General features: G+C 51.5%; 6 protein-coding genes across 6 annotated transcripts; 3 read left to right on the forward strand and 3 right to left on the reverse strand.

The window, feature by feature from the left end:
• Nucleotides 1-689: 689 nt before the first annotated feature.
• Nucleotides 690-1,272, reverse strand: BDZ83DRAFT_541606 (Homeodomain-like protein; the record flags this gene model as incomplete). The annotated part of the gene is made up of 3 exons (XM_060503402.1): nt 690-898; nt 967-1,090; nt 1,150-1,272. Coding segments are annotated over 3 exons (456 nt in total), but the record flags the coding sequence as incomplete, so codon positions are not given.
• Nucleotides 1,273-2,227: 955 nt separating this feature from the next.
• Nucleotides 2,228-2,644, forward strand: BDZ83DRAFT_643479 (uncharacterized protein). Its single transcript, XM_060509678.1, has one exon. The coding sequence runs from the start codon at nt 2,233-2,235 to the stop codon at nt 2,461-2,463; it is 231 nt and encodes a 76-aa protein (XP_060357851.1). The 5' UTR covers nt 2,228-2,232; the 3' UTR covers nt 2,464-2,644.
• On the forward strand, nt 2,642-3,676 carry BDZ83DRAFT_643480 (uncharacterized protein). The gene is made up of 2 exons (XM_060509679.1): nt 2,642-3,330; nt 3,426-3,676. Exon 1 carries the CDS (start codon nt 2,992-2,994, stop codon nt 3,304-3,306), a length of 315 nt encoding a protein of 104 aa, XP_060357852.1. The 5' UTR covers nt 2,642-2,991; the 3' UTR covers nt 3,307-3,330; nt 3,426-3,676.
• Nucleotides 3,677-4,441: 765 nt separating this feature from the next.
• On the reverse strand, nt 4,442-5,093 carry BDZ83DRAFT_593709 (uncharacterized protein; the record flags this gene model as incomplete). Its single annotated transcript, XM_060506656.1, has 2 exons — nt 4,442-4,808; nt 4,873-5,093. The coding sequence occupies 2 exons, from the start codon at nt 5,091-5,093 to the stop codon at nt 4,442-4,444; spliced, it is 588 nt and encodes a 195-aa protein (XP_060357853.1).
• A 3,559-nt stretch (nt 5,094-8,652) lies between these two features.
• BDZ83DRAFT_593706 (family 61 glycosyl hydrolase) lies at nt 8,653-9,507 on the forward strand (the record flags this gene model as incomplete). Its single annotated transcript, XM_060506655.1, has 3 exons — nt 8,653-9,279; nt 9,353-9,383; nt 9,452-9,507. The coding sequence occupies 3 exons, from the start codon at nt 8,653-8,655 to the stop codon at nt 9,505-9,507; spliced, it is 714 nt and encodes a 237-aa protein (XP_060357854.1).
• A 2,258-nt stretch (nt 9,508-11,765) lies between these two features.
• Nucleotides 11,766-13,996, reverse strand: BDZ83DRAFT_770157 (glycoside hydrolase superfamily). The gene is made up of 2 exons (XM_060515338.1): nt 13,143-13,996; nt 11,766-13,066 (listed from the first exon to the last, which is right to left on the reverse strand). The coding sequence occupies exons 1-2, from the start codon at nt 13,516-13,518 to the stop codon at nt 11,859-11,861; spliced, it is 1,584 nt and encodes a 527-aa protein (XP_060357855.1). The 5' UTR covers nt 13,519-13,996; the 3' UTR covers nt 11,766-11,858.
• Between the last annotated feature and the right edge of the window lie 264 nt (nt 13,997-14,260).

Below are 14,260 nucleotides of genomic sequence, written 5' to 3' on the forward strand. Positions count from 1 at the left end.
TCATGGTAATGATGGTGATGATGATGGTAGTGGTGGTGATAATGATGGTGGTGGTGGTGTACAACTTGTCGTAGTGGGCCTGGGTCCATAGCAGGACCCGTCGACTGACTTGGTAGATTGTCATCAGAGAAGATTTGGAGGTACTGAGATGGCGACATGCTTAAGCAATTTGGATCTGGTGGCGAGGCTTGAGTCTCCGGAGTGATATCTGAAACTGGGAACAGTTTTCCTGAGTTGCGCCCCGTAGAGGATTGGCTAATTTGATTTTGCGGCATCTCAATATCAAGCCTGTTTGATCTCGGTGCTGTAAGAGCGCCTTTGTAACTGTTTGAGATGGGTTCTGTTGAAGACTGGTGCAGCGGCTCGGATACGTGGCCAAGATCCAAGCTCGGTCGAATAGTTGAGCTGATTTGGGGCTGGTGTAGAATAAAATTGTATGACGCTGCGTCACCGACGAAGCGAAAGTCGTCCGCATGTGGTCCAGCGCTCATTCCCACCAAAGATGTGGCTACATCATCAACATTGATGACGTTGCTGATGTCGACATCAGCTTTAGCTGCTACGAGCAGCGAGGTTAAGGAGGGTTCGGGAGTATCTGATGTCGTAGCATCGCCACTGTTCGTTGCGACAAATGACCTTGAGAGAGTTGTTGCTGTAGACATAGGCCTTTTCGATGTCTTCGATAATGCTCGCCACCTGTTACGACAGGTAAGAGGTGGCCGGCCTGGCAGCTTTGCCGATAAAGCAGACCACCGGTGACCAAGCGTCCGAACACCTTCTCGTAGAACTTCGTCTTCTTGCGGGGACCATCCGCTAAGGCGGTCCTTGACTTTTGGACTCAAGATATCCATGTATCTCTTCGAACATTGGTCATCCTTCCTCCCAGGTATGAGGAGGGCTTCGCACGCAAAGAGGCCAGGGTCAGTAGACGAGATCACACACGGATATTGGGCAAGTCTAGCATACCGATATCGTGCCATGCGGGGCCCATTCGAGCGTAAGCCGACAAGAGAATCTGATCTTCTTGTGCTGTCCATCGACCCTTTTTGATAGACGGATCAAGGGAGTGGAACCATCGCTTTCGACAGTCCTTGTGATCTGTTAGCCCTCATGAGCCATCTTGCCTCTGGAAGGTGGAGTGGGTTTAACCTTGGCAGTGCGGTCTTGGAGCGCTGCGGCAATATCCTTCCAATGCCCCTGGGGGCCTCGTGCGTCTCCGTAGCGAGAAACGAGCGTCTTCAATGTCACATCTTCTTCAGGGGTCCAAATCTTGCGTGGTCGTGTGGTGGCGCTGACACGCGGGGAGCATGGCGAGGAGTCTTCTACCGACATGAAAGCAACAGAAGAGCTTTATCTTGTTGTCGGCGGTAACGGCTTCTTTTTGGATAAGCAAATCGCGCCGAGGGTAATCGTGATACTCCACGTATAAGCCTGCTTTGACTACAGGGTGGATGAAAGATATCTCTGCAGTACTCACCGCTGACATCATTTGAGACCTACCCATTTGCTCCCCGCAAAGTTTGTGCATGGTCAAGCCGCCAACGTTCCCCGCATTCGGAGTGGGGGTTAGTGTAGTCAACCCAAGAGCTTCTGACCCGGGCCGGGTCAAGGCATTGCGCTAACGAATCCCGGGCCCGTATATTTCCAACTGCGGGATGACACAGGCGCCTTTTACTCGGTGTGCGAATCCTCGGTTCCTCGGGAGTCGAGTAACCTTTGGTGGTTGATACTTTAGACCTACTTCACTATCTTGTCTGTGTGCAGCTCCACTAGAAAAGTGCATGATGAAGAGTGAAGGTGGGAAGGGGAATTCAGTCCGAGGATAGCCTCTGAAGCACATAGCTCTTCATACTATGAGAGTCAAAACCCCGTGAAAGTAGATCCTTATTGCATTCAGTCGAGACGCAATCTTCGAGTCGTGAGTTGGTGACTACTTTCAAGGAACTTTGTTCTGGGCGTAAGAAGTAGGCATTCTACCAAAGTTCCGCTTGTGAGGTTTCTGCCAAGCGCGATGAGGCGTCATTCTGAGGCACAGCCACGTCCGCTGCTTCAGCTTCTGCATCCGGATATTTTGATGTTGGCAGGTTGGAAGATTACTGAAGGGATATGTATGAAGGTCGCTGGTGAGGTTTAGAAGGGAGGATCCGAAACTTCGCAAGAGTTCAGCAATGAGAATATTGAACGAAGTTCTGCCTCATGTTCTACGCCCACATCTTGTGGTGAGAGCCTACAATGTTTTCTTGCTTACATGCATTGATATATCTATTTGCTATAATGCTGAACTCGGTTGAAAGGTATGTCCAAGAATCGTTTGCCCGCTGCGCTTTCCGATGTCGCGTATCTAATGCCTCTCACCCAAGTTGGCAAGAAATATCTGCTATCGGTTGTCTCCGAATCTTACGCCAAGGCAGCGGTGCATGGCGGACAGCCTCCTTGAGCCACGAGGTATCATATCAAGCTTGAGGTACGTACTTACAAGCGTCTTATGTGCCCGACCAGAGAGGCACCAGATGCCCGTTTGCAGCCTGCTGCCTACAAACCGCATCATTCCCACTTGCCTTCCTGACAGTTACGTACCTGAAGATGCTAGGATAGAACTCCTACAAAGGTGTGTAGGCCAATGATAAGGCATCGACCTTTCCTGTGATGGTTGCAGGGGGCCCTGAGCTAACTGCATCTGACGGACGTGCCTCACGAGAGGTGCCGCCTTGCTGGGATGCTGCGGAAAAGTGGATGTTTGTTGGTTCGAGTGGGCGTGGGAATATAGCCATTTTCTATCAATTTGACGCCTCAAAGCCTTGCAAGCCAAGATGAAAAGAAGTGGTTTGCTCTGCTTGACATTGTCCATACCAAATACTTAAGTGCTACAAGGTCCGTCATGTTTGCGCTGAAATCCTACATCCGATCAGCTTACTGACCTTACTTTTTCTACTCCAACTGAAAGTCGCTTGATGCAATTTGATCCTAATACAGCATCACCGCAACTTCACCATGGGGACCAGTGGCTTTGTCTTCAAGCATGTCTTCTCCCTTTTGTTCAACATTCTCTTCCATCTCTACCAGGCTTTTTACATGTACATGCCTTGGAACGAGTCCTCAATGACCAAAGAAAATGGCACAGCCTTCTCAAACTCCTTCAGCGACATTGAAATAGCAAAGGCTGTTTTTGATACAGCTTATGGGACTGTATTGAGGCGAGAAGCCGAGGACATCCAATGGATGGACCTGTACAAATATGCTAGTACGCGCGATGTGATTGAAGTATGTATATTCCATACGCCGACTAGGAGAAACTTAGCAACTTGAGCCAGAATGTATGTCTGTCTTCTTGTACGTGTAACTTACCACCATTGAACCATCCAGATCCGGTTGCAAGAGGCTGGATGGGAAGACGCCGGCGACAAGTTACAGCTAGCTTTTAACAGGTTCCATGACGAGACGGAGCCCCTCAACGAGACACAGACGACATGGGCGAAAATCGTCGAGGCGACCAATTTTACGTATGTCACCTCCAAGTTCAAGCCGTTTCTCGACGCGTCGTTGGACACAAAAGAGGAGCAGGAACATGCTCGGAAAGCGCTGTGCAAGATCTTTGGCGTTCGGGGCACCTTCAAGGTGACGCAAGAAACAAAAGAGATGTACGAGTCCAGGCGAGTTGTGATCCAAAACGCCGAAGTAAGTCATCTTTGTTTCCACCGCCATAAAGATTTGGCGTCTCGTTGACATGACGAGCATGAACGCTGATTGCATGGCGAAGGCTGCCTGGCTCAACACAGACCGAAATACTCTAATCGAGTTCGTCAGCAGGTTGGCGGTTCTTGTTGACGACGAAGACGAAGATGAAAGATGGGCAGAGTTGCATAAGATGGCGGGGGCGAATGAGAACTTGAACGAGGCGCTTGTTGACCATCGTCATGCGATCAAAGACGAGCTTTGAATGACGCGAGATCTAAGTCCGATCGAAGGCTTCCTACAGTGTGCTCCGGAATGTGATATCTCCCAAACTTGATTGACATCTACTTACTTGGTCGAATTGGGGTGGCAGAGTATGTAACGCCGCAGTCATTTAGTCCTACTTAGTCGCACTTACATTCCCTCAATCATTTGACACATTCCTCCGCGTTCGGCAAGTTTACACACAGGACATCCGAGCAGTGCATGTGTGCGAGCGAGTGTGAGGTGGTATTGATCTATAACCCCGCGCGATGACGATGTTAAGCTGCGCAGAGCTAGGTGAAAATTATGTAGTATAAAATGCTACTAGAGAGGTAAGGTAGACCCAAAGAATATTCTTTCGTAATATTGCAAAATGACATGACCTGGCGAAGTGCCGTTTTCCCTCGATAATCCGGTAGTTGAAGAAGCAGAATCTTAAGTCGTAACATAATGGTTGTAGTCGCTGATCACAACCGGCTGCCTGGATCGGCTAGTTGGTGGGAATTTACCACATCATCACACTCGCGAGCAAGAATCCAACAATGAATGCCGCCCTTGAGTTGCCTCCCAATCTAGGCGCTGCGTTCTCGTCCGTCTCGACAGCCACGCCGGCAGAGTTGGTCTTCGTTGATCCGGATGAGCCTGAGGTGGAGGCGCCCGGTGTGTAGTCTGCTGCAATACCATCGATGGGATGGGCGTAGGCTTGTGCGGGCGTTGTTGTCGCGACCCAGGCGATGGTGGTGGAGAGCTCCTCGGGGTTGTAGACGGTTACGGTGGCAGTCTGGCTGAGATCGAAGTTGCTGTAACATGTGCCGCCGTACGCCGGGCGATCGGCGTCGGCGGTCTTGGCGGGTGCAGCGAAGGTGAAGCCGCTGTTAGGTATAATTAGTACCTTGGCTATTCTTGGCTCAGATTGTAGGGTTGGAGAGAACTTACGAAGCGCAGCAGGCAATGTATCCGCTTGACCAGGTGCTGCTCTCTGTGCTGTATCCGCTCGGGCAGACAAGAGGGCTCATGAAGGGTGCGATGGAGCTGGAGGCGGAGAGGGCGGATGAGTAGCCGTTAACCCATTGCGTGGGATGGCAGGATGAGAGGGTCGAGTTGGGCAGAGGTACGGGCTCGTTAATCCAGATCTTCTCGAGGGCGCCGACCAACATGGTCAAGTGGTTCTCGGTACATTCTGCGGGCGGCGTGAAGGTCGTCGTGAGTGCCACCGTCGCGACGGGCACGGGAGTGCCGGTCGGTGCGGTGGTGACGGCAGGGGCGGCTACCTCGGCGGTTCGGACGGCCATTATGACGGACTTGGTATGGATTTACAGGTAGGTTTAACTGTAAGTTCGGTATAAAGAGCGGACGTTGAATAACGATTATGATAATCAACTGGATCGTTGTTTGCTGATCTTAAACTTTACGAATAAGTCTAAGTTAAAAGAGTGGAAGGGGTGGGAAGGTTGTTGATCAAAAGAATGTGGTGGCCGGAAACTCGCAAAGAAGATACTACGCGCGCAACGGGGAAGGGAAGAGAGAAACGGAGGCAAATGAATCACTGGCGCAATGGCAAACACCCAGGAGTTTTATCGAAATTCTCGATGGGACTGCACAATGCAACCTCCCACGCGGCAAGTGGGTTCGCATGGCAAACAAATCAGGAGTTTTTGTCGAAATTCTTGGTTGCCAAACTGCGACCCTCCACCCGACCCAAGTGGGTTCGAGAAAGGGGCGCAGACTTGTCCGGCCGGCCCAGGCCAGACCACTCGCAGTCTCGCAGTCTCTCTCTCTATTTCTCTTCTCGCTTCGAGGTCTCGAGTCGCCACTAAAGCAGGCATGCCGCCGAGAGGTGCATTTGGCACCCTCCGACTCAAGTTGTTGGGGAACACAAAGAAATGCATGTGGTTTCTCGTGTTCGTTGGTTTCTATCTTTACCCACCTACCTAGGACTAAGTAGGTGCCGCAGCTGAGGCACGTTCTCACCGGGCCGCCATTTGCTTTTTGTAGCGGTCTGAACTGAGACACAACCGTTGAGTTAACCCATTGTTGAATAGCCTTGGAAGTTTGGAACAAATTGAAGCGGACAGTCGAAGACACCGCACTCTGTTTTGTAATTCAGCTCGCTCGGTTTGGCTAAAGGTCCGATTCATTTCGATCGTCACGTCACAAACAGTGGATACCTTTGTCCCGGAGGCCCGCTCGGTTTTCCCCCGGTGAGAGCTCCCGCGCACACCGCGGAATGGATTGTTGGATCTGCACAATCCTCCCGTGACTCCCCTCGGCACCAAAGCTTGCAATGCCGCGAGCCCGTTCTCGTTGGCAGCCGCTGCTTGGTTTCAGGCGGGGTGATTGGTAGATTGCAAGGGCATTGACCTCCTCTTTCCGCGTGAGGCTCTACTGTCCAACGGTTCATCCTGAGTGAACCTGGTTTTATGGGGAGAAGCGGGGAGCAAATCTGCTAGGTATCCACAGGACTCGTGGCTCTTTTCGTGTGCAAACAATGTGAAGTTGGGAAGTTCTGCCCCGTCACTTCTCAAGGGCATTACGGTGATAGAAATAGTCCTGATCAAGACTCCATTTTCCCGTCTTGAGAAGGCTCGATGCGGAGGCGCGGAAGGGTTGTTTCTAGGCGCGCTGCAAGATGCAACGCCTTGGTAAAGCTTCTTTGGACGATACTCCACTGTCCACGGTAAGGAAGTTGGAAATCTCACTTGGCCTGCCAAGACGACAATCTGAGAAAGGGGGAAGTGGTGTTACGTAACACATCTCTAGTGCCAAGCTTGCAGGTAACGTGACCCGATGCTGTTGGAATCGCATTAAGGGTGACATAATAGTCAAGTTCTCGTTCGGTACCATGCATAGAATAATCGGTTTGCCAGCACGTCCATCTGATGGTCTGGTTGGGTTTTGCTAGCAAAAGTCCACATCCATCTGGCCAAAGATGCCGGGAGATCGGCCGAGAATTTCTGTCGAAAAAATAGTAATCATCGATCGCACTAATACCGCATCCTTCAGCCAAATCCCCACCCTGCCTGGGCTCCGAGGACTCTTTGCGTGGTCTAGTGCAGGAACCGGCGAGTTAGTGGATCTACTAAGCAAGCCACCCGGGAAGGCAAAGTCGAGCAATTCCAGTTGGTGACGTTGATCGATCTAGATTTTTCGTCTTGGTGGCTTACCCCAGTGAGATATTAGCCGACCGTTTTTGCAAGTCAAACAGTTCAATTAGGTATTGACGATGACCTAAGCAGCCCCCTAACGTTATGACTTTGGGTAGCTGTACTGTTCATCAATGGGAGTCGAAATTGGGTGCTCACCGGATAAAGCTGATGCTATGCGAACAGCACAAGTCGCGTCGGCTATGCCATTGCAACAATACTAGGTGACGCACAGCAAGGTAGCTTTTGTTATCGTCGGGTCTCAATGCGGCTAGAGACGATTTTCCTCATCAGCTCTGACCTCTCGAAGCTACATCGATCAAATCTGGTGCCAAACTCTCGTATTTCTTGTTGTACGCCTTTCCTCTATTTGGTATCAAATCTGCTTTTCTATGAATCTTCGAGTCGATATGTTTTCTTCGAAGACATGAAAGACCACACGGCTGCAAGTGTTGGCCCAGAGCCTTAGTTGGACATGGTTAATTCTCAAATGCCATAATGCCTATCTCTCTCGGTAATGAACAAGTAAATTGTTTCTGCAAAAGGAAGTCTGCCATCGATTTAGTCGCTTGAGAGCCCCTATTCACGATCAGGCGGAATAAGCCAGGTTTTGTGGTGTAGACATGGGGTTTCCGTTGCCATGACGTCTAATATATGTTTGATGTCGGATATCGAATGAGAACATCGATTGTAAAAGCGAGTGCTTGCTGTAACACAGGTATATAAGATAAGTGAGCAGGAATTGTTTCGATAGTTTGGAGGCTTCAGTTTTAATAGCAACTGAGTTGGCCTTGAGGAAAGTCAAAAGTCGGTTATTGATCCACATCGCAAACACGACATTGCTGAATGATATGTAGTCTCCATCGGCTTCTCCAAATGTGCCGATTACACTATTCGTCCAGTCGTCGAGCTGGGCGTGGAGGTCAAACTACTTTAAATAGGGTATCGATGCTACACGGAAATTAATCCCTGCGAATGGCTTGCTAGTTTAGGCAATTGACCGTTGACACCACCTTCCCAGGACACCTTCGCACCCATAAGACGCAGAACCAGGAGCCAGGCGGAGACACGCCACGCGTAGAAGGCCAAGTAGAAAAGCACGAATTAGATTAGTTTAATCAAATGAATGCCCAGAGGCTTGGGTCACGACGAACGGGAGTCTCGGTACCGGTTCCGACCAACATCGCTGTGTAATCCGGACCATCATCCTCCGTCGATCCACCCGGAGCCATGGCTGGTGATCCTCCCGACCTCATAAAGCCAGACGATTCGCCTATCTGTCGTAACATGGCAGCATCACGGCCGGTGTGTCGCCGGCGTGGCAGTCTTGGCTTCCTGTCAGCTGGCCTAACTCGCCCTGAACAGGAAACCCTCCGGAAAGAAAAGCACAACTCGCGATGTCAGCATCTGATGGTTTAAAGTAGGAAAGAAACTTCTATATATACCCCTCCAGTTCGTTGCTTTATCTCTACATTATTGACCACTGCCCTAATCAAGCCGAGCGTGTTTGAGCACATATTCATTCTTTCATCCAGCCATTCTCTGCCCAAGAAACGCCTAGCTCAAACCCACGATGAAGGTTCTCATTCCTCTCCTGATGGCCAGCATGGCCAGTGCCCACACCATTTTCTCGTCTCTCGAGGTCGGCGGCACAAACCAGGGCGTCGGCAACGGCGTTCGCGTTCCCTCCTACAACGGCCCTATCGAAGACGTAACCTCCAACTCTCTCGCGTGCAACGGCGCCCCCAATCCCACGACGCCCACGTCCAAGGTCATCACCGTTCAGGCCGGGCAGAATGTCACCGCCATCTGGCGCTACATGCTCAGCTCCACCGGCTCTGCCCCCGCGGATGTCATGGACAGCAGTCACAAGGGCCCGACCATCGCGTATCTGAAGAAGGTTAGCGACGCTACTACCGATTCTGGCGTCGGAGATGGCTGGTTCAAGATCCAGCAGGATGGCTACAGTGGTGGCGTCTGGGGGACCGAAAAGGTGATCAACGGCCAGGGACGCCACAGCATCAAGATCCCAGAGTGTATCGCTCCTGGCCAGTATCTCCTTCGCGCGGAGATGATTGCCCTGCACGGTGCTGGCAGCTACCCGGGTGCCCAGTTCTACATGGAGTGTGCTCAGATCAACGTTGTTGGAGGCACTGGTACCAAGACTCCCTCGACTGTCAGCTTGCCTGGCGCGTACAAGGTTAGCAATTCTGCTTCTAGACATCGAATAACTCAACTCTCGAGTATGGCCACTAACTGCTCATCTTGTGTAGGGAACCGACCCTGGAGTCACAATCAATATCTGTACGTCTTCCAACTTTCTTTTCTTTGGCACTTATCGAGCGAATTTCAACTGACAAGGATGTTTCTAGACTGGCCTCCGGTTGAGTCCTACACGATTCCCGGCCCTAGCCTGTTCACGTGCTAGATACGCAGTCATGAGTACACAAATAGCTTGATTGGGACCTTGTCTTGGTTGACGTAGGTACTTTTGGCTATCCTACTTGTAACTAGTTAAATATGTCATGCTCTAGTGATGTTGATGGAAAGCCTAGCATCATTTGAATAAGATAAGATATCCGGAAACTCGTCCACTCCTGATTGCTGTGAGACCATCGACAAATCAAGTACAAAATGACAGCGATATTAGACCTTCGCTCGGAATACTTCACTCCCCATGGCATCGATGCGTGTAGGAGACGTCTCTATCTCCATTACGTGACTGCAAGGTGTCGTGAACTGTAAAGGTGCCCACATTCAAATTGATGAGATGATGATGATCGGACCCTTCCCCCCCCCCCCCCCGTGTCTGTTTGATACCGGAGATACCACACGATATTGGTATTGCTTGGCCACTGTCTGCTTTATTGTCTTCAATAACTCACGGCAAACACGTCCTTCCTGCGAAATTTCAGCGGCAAGCGCCCAAGGAACTCTTCTAAGCTTGAAGTACTAGGCCACCTTTTTCTTCCTTACTTAGTAGCTTTGGAAAGCACAATGGACTCGAGAACTTCCACCACATCCAGACTAGGAGAAGCAAATATGTCCCACGAATCTCGCCATACAAGTGGCACATTGGGCGCGCGAACCCGACATAGAAGCTTACACTTACCAGTTGAGATTCTACTTCGAATAGCTCACCATCTCGAATCCGGCTATAAGTCTTCAGACCTATCAGATTGGCAGAAGGGTCTGGAATTGTTCGCCCGGAGAAATCTTTCGACTTTCTGTCTCATTGGCCCAGCATGGCGGGCAGTTGGCCAGATGTTTCTGTTCCGACACTATAGGGCGACGAAAACTTTACCGCTGTTCGTCAGGTCTCTCTCTCATTGAGAGCCCTGGCCTCGGAGAACTTGTGGAATCTGTTTCTCTAGACGGACTCTCTTATGGATCCTTGCGTGGATATCAAGAAACGACGACGTCATTCGAAAAAAGAAGTAAAGAGCTTGGATACAAGTTTCCCCGCCATGGAATTACGATGAATCTGCCGCAGTCGGGGACTGTCACAAGCAACGAAATCCAGTCATTCTTGGCGACTATATTACTGGCATACACACCTCGAGCGAAGCACGCAAAGTTGTCAGTAGGATAGTCGGGTGAAGTTCTCAATAACCTGTTGGCCGCTGACAGTGGTTCGGCAATGATATCGCCGCAAAACTCACGCACCAGGTTCGAAAATCTAGTACACTTGACCCTTGGCAAACCGGACTCTCCAGGAGGAGGAGGGCGGGAGTTCCTCCACCACACTAGTGAATACTGGTGCGCGCTTCAACTCGCGCCGAACCTGACCTCTCTTGGTCTCTTCGGCTTCTTTCCAATCAGGTCTCTTCTAGAGCCCAGTTTTAAATTGTTCTCAAACCTTACCAGTCTAAGAATCGGGGGAAGTCTGCGTAACACACAATCGTTCGTGGACCATTTCAAGTCGATTTGCAGAGTCTGCAGGATTCTAGAAGAGATTCAGATTATCATGCCGCAGCACCCGGGCCAATTAGCTAGTTTGCTGGATTCGTTACAGCCTTTCGCACCTACTCTCAAACGGTTACGACTCAGTATCGATATAGGTACTATGCCTATTGAGCATCCATTGTGGAGGTGGGATGGCCTGAATTTGTTGCAACAACTCACCTGTCTAGATGCTTTGCGATTGGACTTCAACCACACCCTCTGTCGCAACCATTCCACGCCCTTTCCACACGAGACCGTCCGAACAGAGGAGTTTTTCGATTCATTGCCGATTTCACTGCGTACGCTATTCTTGCCAGGGTGCAACTAGGCCATGAGAAATCCGATGGATCACACCATCCGACGTGAGTACCACACACTGGACAGATTGGTGACTAGGATACGACGTGGTGGTCTTCCGGAATTCCGAAACCTGCACATCGCTTGCAATCATCGAGCTCCAACACCTTTCTTCGGGCAGCTTGAGGATTTAGGAGTCGAAGTTGTCCGATTGAAGCATCATGCGACACAGAGTGGTGATGACCTTGCAGCTCTAGATGTTGAGAAATGGGAAGTACTTTAGGAAGAGGAATAATGGGAGATGAGCGTATGGCTCAGAGGTGAGTAATTTGTCTGGCCATGCATTGCGACGGAATCCGGTACATGTATTACATAGCTCAATCATCAGATCGGTAAACCCCGTTTCCTCTTTTGACATGCATTTGTGAGTTGAACACAATACTTCTTCAACCTCACTGAACTGTGGCAAGGGGTTCATTGATGAATGGAAAACATTATGTCATTGATTCCTAGCTTTGATTCCTGTGCATGCAACGTCTACGCAGCTACACCGACCCGGTCAAAGTCCGGCGCCCAGGCACTTCCCACGCCAGAAATGCTAATGGTGTTGGCGCCGCCAGCCGTGAAACCTGTCAACTCAACCGCGTACCCCTTGAAAACATCTGCAGACCAGTTGTATCCGCTAAGAGGGAAGCTGACCGTCTGCGCGGCGCCCCCGTTGACACTGATGGATGCCAGCCTCTCGTTGTTGCTGCCTCCCAGGTATCCGACGTCACCGTTGATGTAGTCGAACAGTACAGTCTGCGTGCCGGCCTTGGAAGTTGAGACATTTGAAAGCACTACGCGGCCGTTGGAGGAGCCGCCGAGGTTGCCGACCTTGTTAGAGGACGTGCAGCCGGAGCATGACTGCAGGTTCGCGCCGGATGACAGCGAGCCGGTGGCGACAGAGACGTAGTTGTACTTCGCGCCTGCGGCAGTTGAGCGCTTGATGTTGGAGAGGCGAAGTGCGAGTGAACCATGGGCATTGACTTGCGCAGAGTAGCTGTTGGCGTTCGTGACAGACTTCGACGTCCAGAGGTCCTTAACCGTGGCGGAGGTGATGCCGAGGTCGGCGAGCTGGACAGTCAGCGTGCGGGCGGCATTGCTCAGGTCCACGACAAGGACAGCGACATCCCCGTTGGCGAGGTCACCGGCCCAGAGATCGCGGTTTCCGGTCCAACGCTGAACGAGCTTGATAGGCTTGACGGCCGAGTCCTGGTTGATTGCGATAAGATCCTTGTTCTGCAAGACGGCTACGGCCTGATCAGAAAGAGCAGCAATGTTGGTGGAAATCATGAGGGCAGACTTGAGCATAGCCCAGGACGCAAAGTGGGTGGCCTGCTCATCAAAAGTCATGCCAGTGTTGCCGACTTCAAGAAGGTCAGCATCGGCGATGTTGCCCGGTCCGACGATGCCGGACTTAACAATGTGAACGGCTTGGTTGTAGATGCGGTAGACGTTGTCCCAGCCTGTGGCAATGTCGTCTGACAGACGGAACGAAGTCGAGATGCCCTTCGTCCATTGCGCGGGCCCCTGGAGGCCACTGGAAGCTGAATAGGGGGTTCCCCATTGGCAGATCAGCATGCCCGGAATGCCGACTCGTTGAAGTTCTTTCCACATGACCGTGAAGCGCGAGACAAAATCGCTTCGCGGATCCTTCGGCGCATTCTGCGATTCGTTAGGGCCGTCGACATAGCAGTTGTCATCTGAGAGCAAATCGTAGTCAGCGCATGCCGCATGGCACTAGAGGCACAGTTGCCATTTATGGCCTGCGGAACTTACACTTGAGATACTCTGTGTTGAGAGTTTTGAAAAAGTCGGCATCGGCGGCTTCGTGACCGAGTGAGCCCAGGACAGGACTTGGGACCCGGGGGTCGCACATGCGCACGCCGGCGTCTGAGTACATGGTCCATTTCATGCCTTTAGACCTCGCAAGATCGCTCAAGGGCTTGAGACCCTGGGGGAACGCGTTTGTGTCGACCTTCAACGCGCCCGATGTCGCATTTCGCTGGCCATCTCTGGAGGCCCAGCCGCAGTCGATCTGGAAGTACTTGTAGCCCGCGGTGACGAAGCCTCGGTCAGCCAAAGAATTGATGGCAGCCGTGATGCCGGCATTGGTCGGGCTACAGGAGACCTGGTTGTACGAATTCCATCCCATGACGGGTGTCGACTGGAATGACTGACTCGCGGCCAACGAGGCGCCCCGAGGCCGAGGAGGAGGAAGCTTGAGATGCCCATGATGGATATGTAACAAGAGACTCAGACGCCTTGGCTTTGAAGTCGTGCAGCGCTCGGTACTTGACGCGATTCGACGTTAAGACATTCCAATCGTCGCCTTAAATACTTCAAGGGTCGCGAAGTCCAAAATACGGCGGCAACTCGACCACACGACGATAGACTTGCGCGCCAATAGAGACGATGGTGGCTAGGACGCTTCAAGTTAGCGAAGTTGGCAGACGGTCGCTTTTAAGAGAGGACCTGCCGCATGGGATCTGCAATGAAACATCGTATTCATGGCGTTGGCCGGGGCTCGGATCTGAAAATGGAATCACCGTCTTTGGGGTGCATACGGCCACTCCACGAGACCTACCCCAATCTGATCTAAGGTCCCCGCTTCCCCACAGAGTAAATGAAGCTTTTCTAGCGTCCTTTAGTCAGGCTTGTAAAAGCGTGAGTGTCGCCTGATGACGATCGACAGCAATCCTCGGGGCGTTGAGTCGCGAACAGTTGCGAATACGCAGCAGAGGTCCGATACAACGGTCGGTCTTTACCATCCCGGCGCTTGTAGGAACTCAGCGTCGCGTTTATGACGGGTAACGGCAATGTGCACTCCTAGGCCCTTCCTTGATGCGCCGCGGGCCGCAGACTAGACTGGAGGGTAAACCATGCTCCCCAGAAAT

Source organism: Colletotrichum acutatum (genome assembly GCF_030867785.1).
Source record: "Colletotrichum acutatum strain CBS 112980 chromosome Unknown BDZ83scaffold_224, whole genome shotgun sequence".
Classification (NCBI taxonomy): domain Eukaryota; kingdom Fungi; phylum Ascomycota; class Sordariomycetes; order Glomerellales; family Glomerellaceae; genus Colletotrichum; species Colletotrichum acutatum.

Coding starts and splice junctions, on each gene's coding strand:
- BDZ83DRAFT_643479 (XM_060509678.1), top strand. CDS start 2,233: ATGTTTTCTTGCTTACATGCATTGATATATCTATTTGCTATAATGCTG.
- BDZ83DRAFT_643480 (XM_060509679.1), top strand. CDS start 2,992: ATGGGGACCAGTGGCTTTGTCTTCAAGCATGTCTTCTCCCTTTTGTTC.
- BDZ83DRAFT_770157 (XM_060515338.1), bottom strand. CDS start 13,518: ATGGGATGGAATTCGTACAACCAGGTCTCCTGTAGCCCGACCAATGCC. Junction 13,067..13,142: donor CAACACAGAGTATCTCAAGT/GTAAGTTCCGCA, acceptor ATTTGCTCTCAG/ATGACAACTGCTATGTCGAC.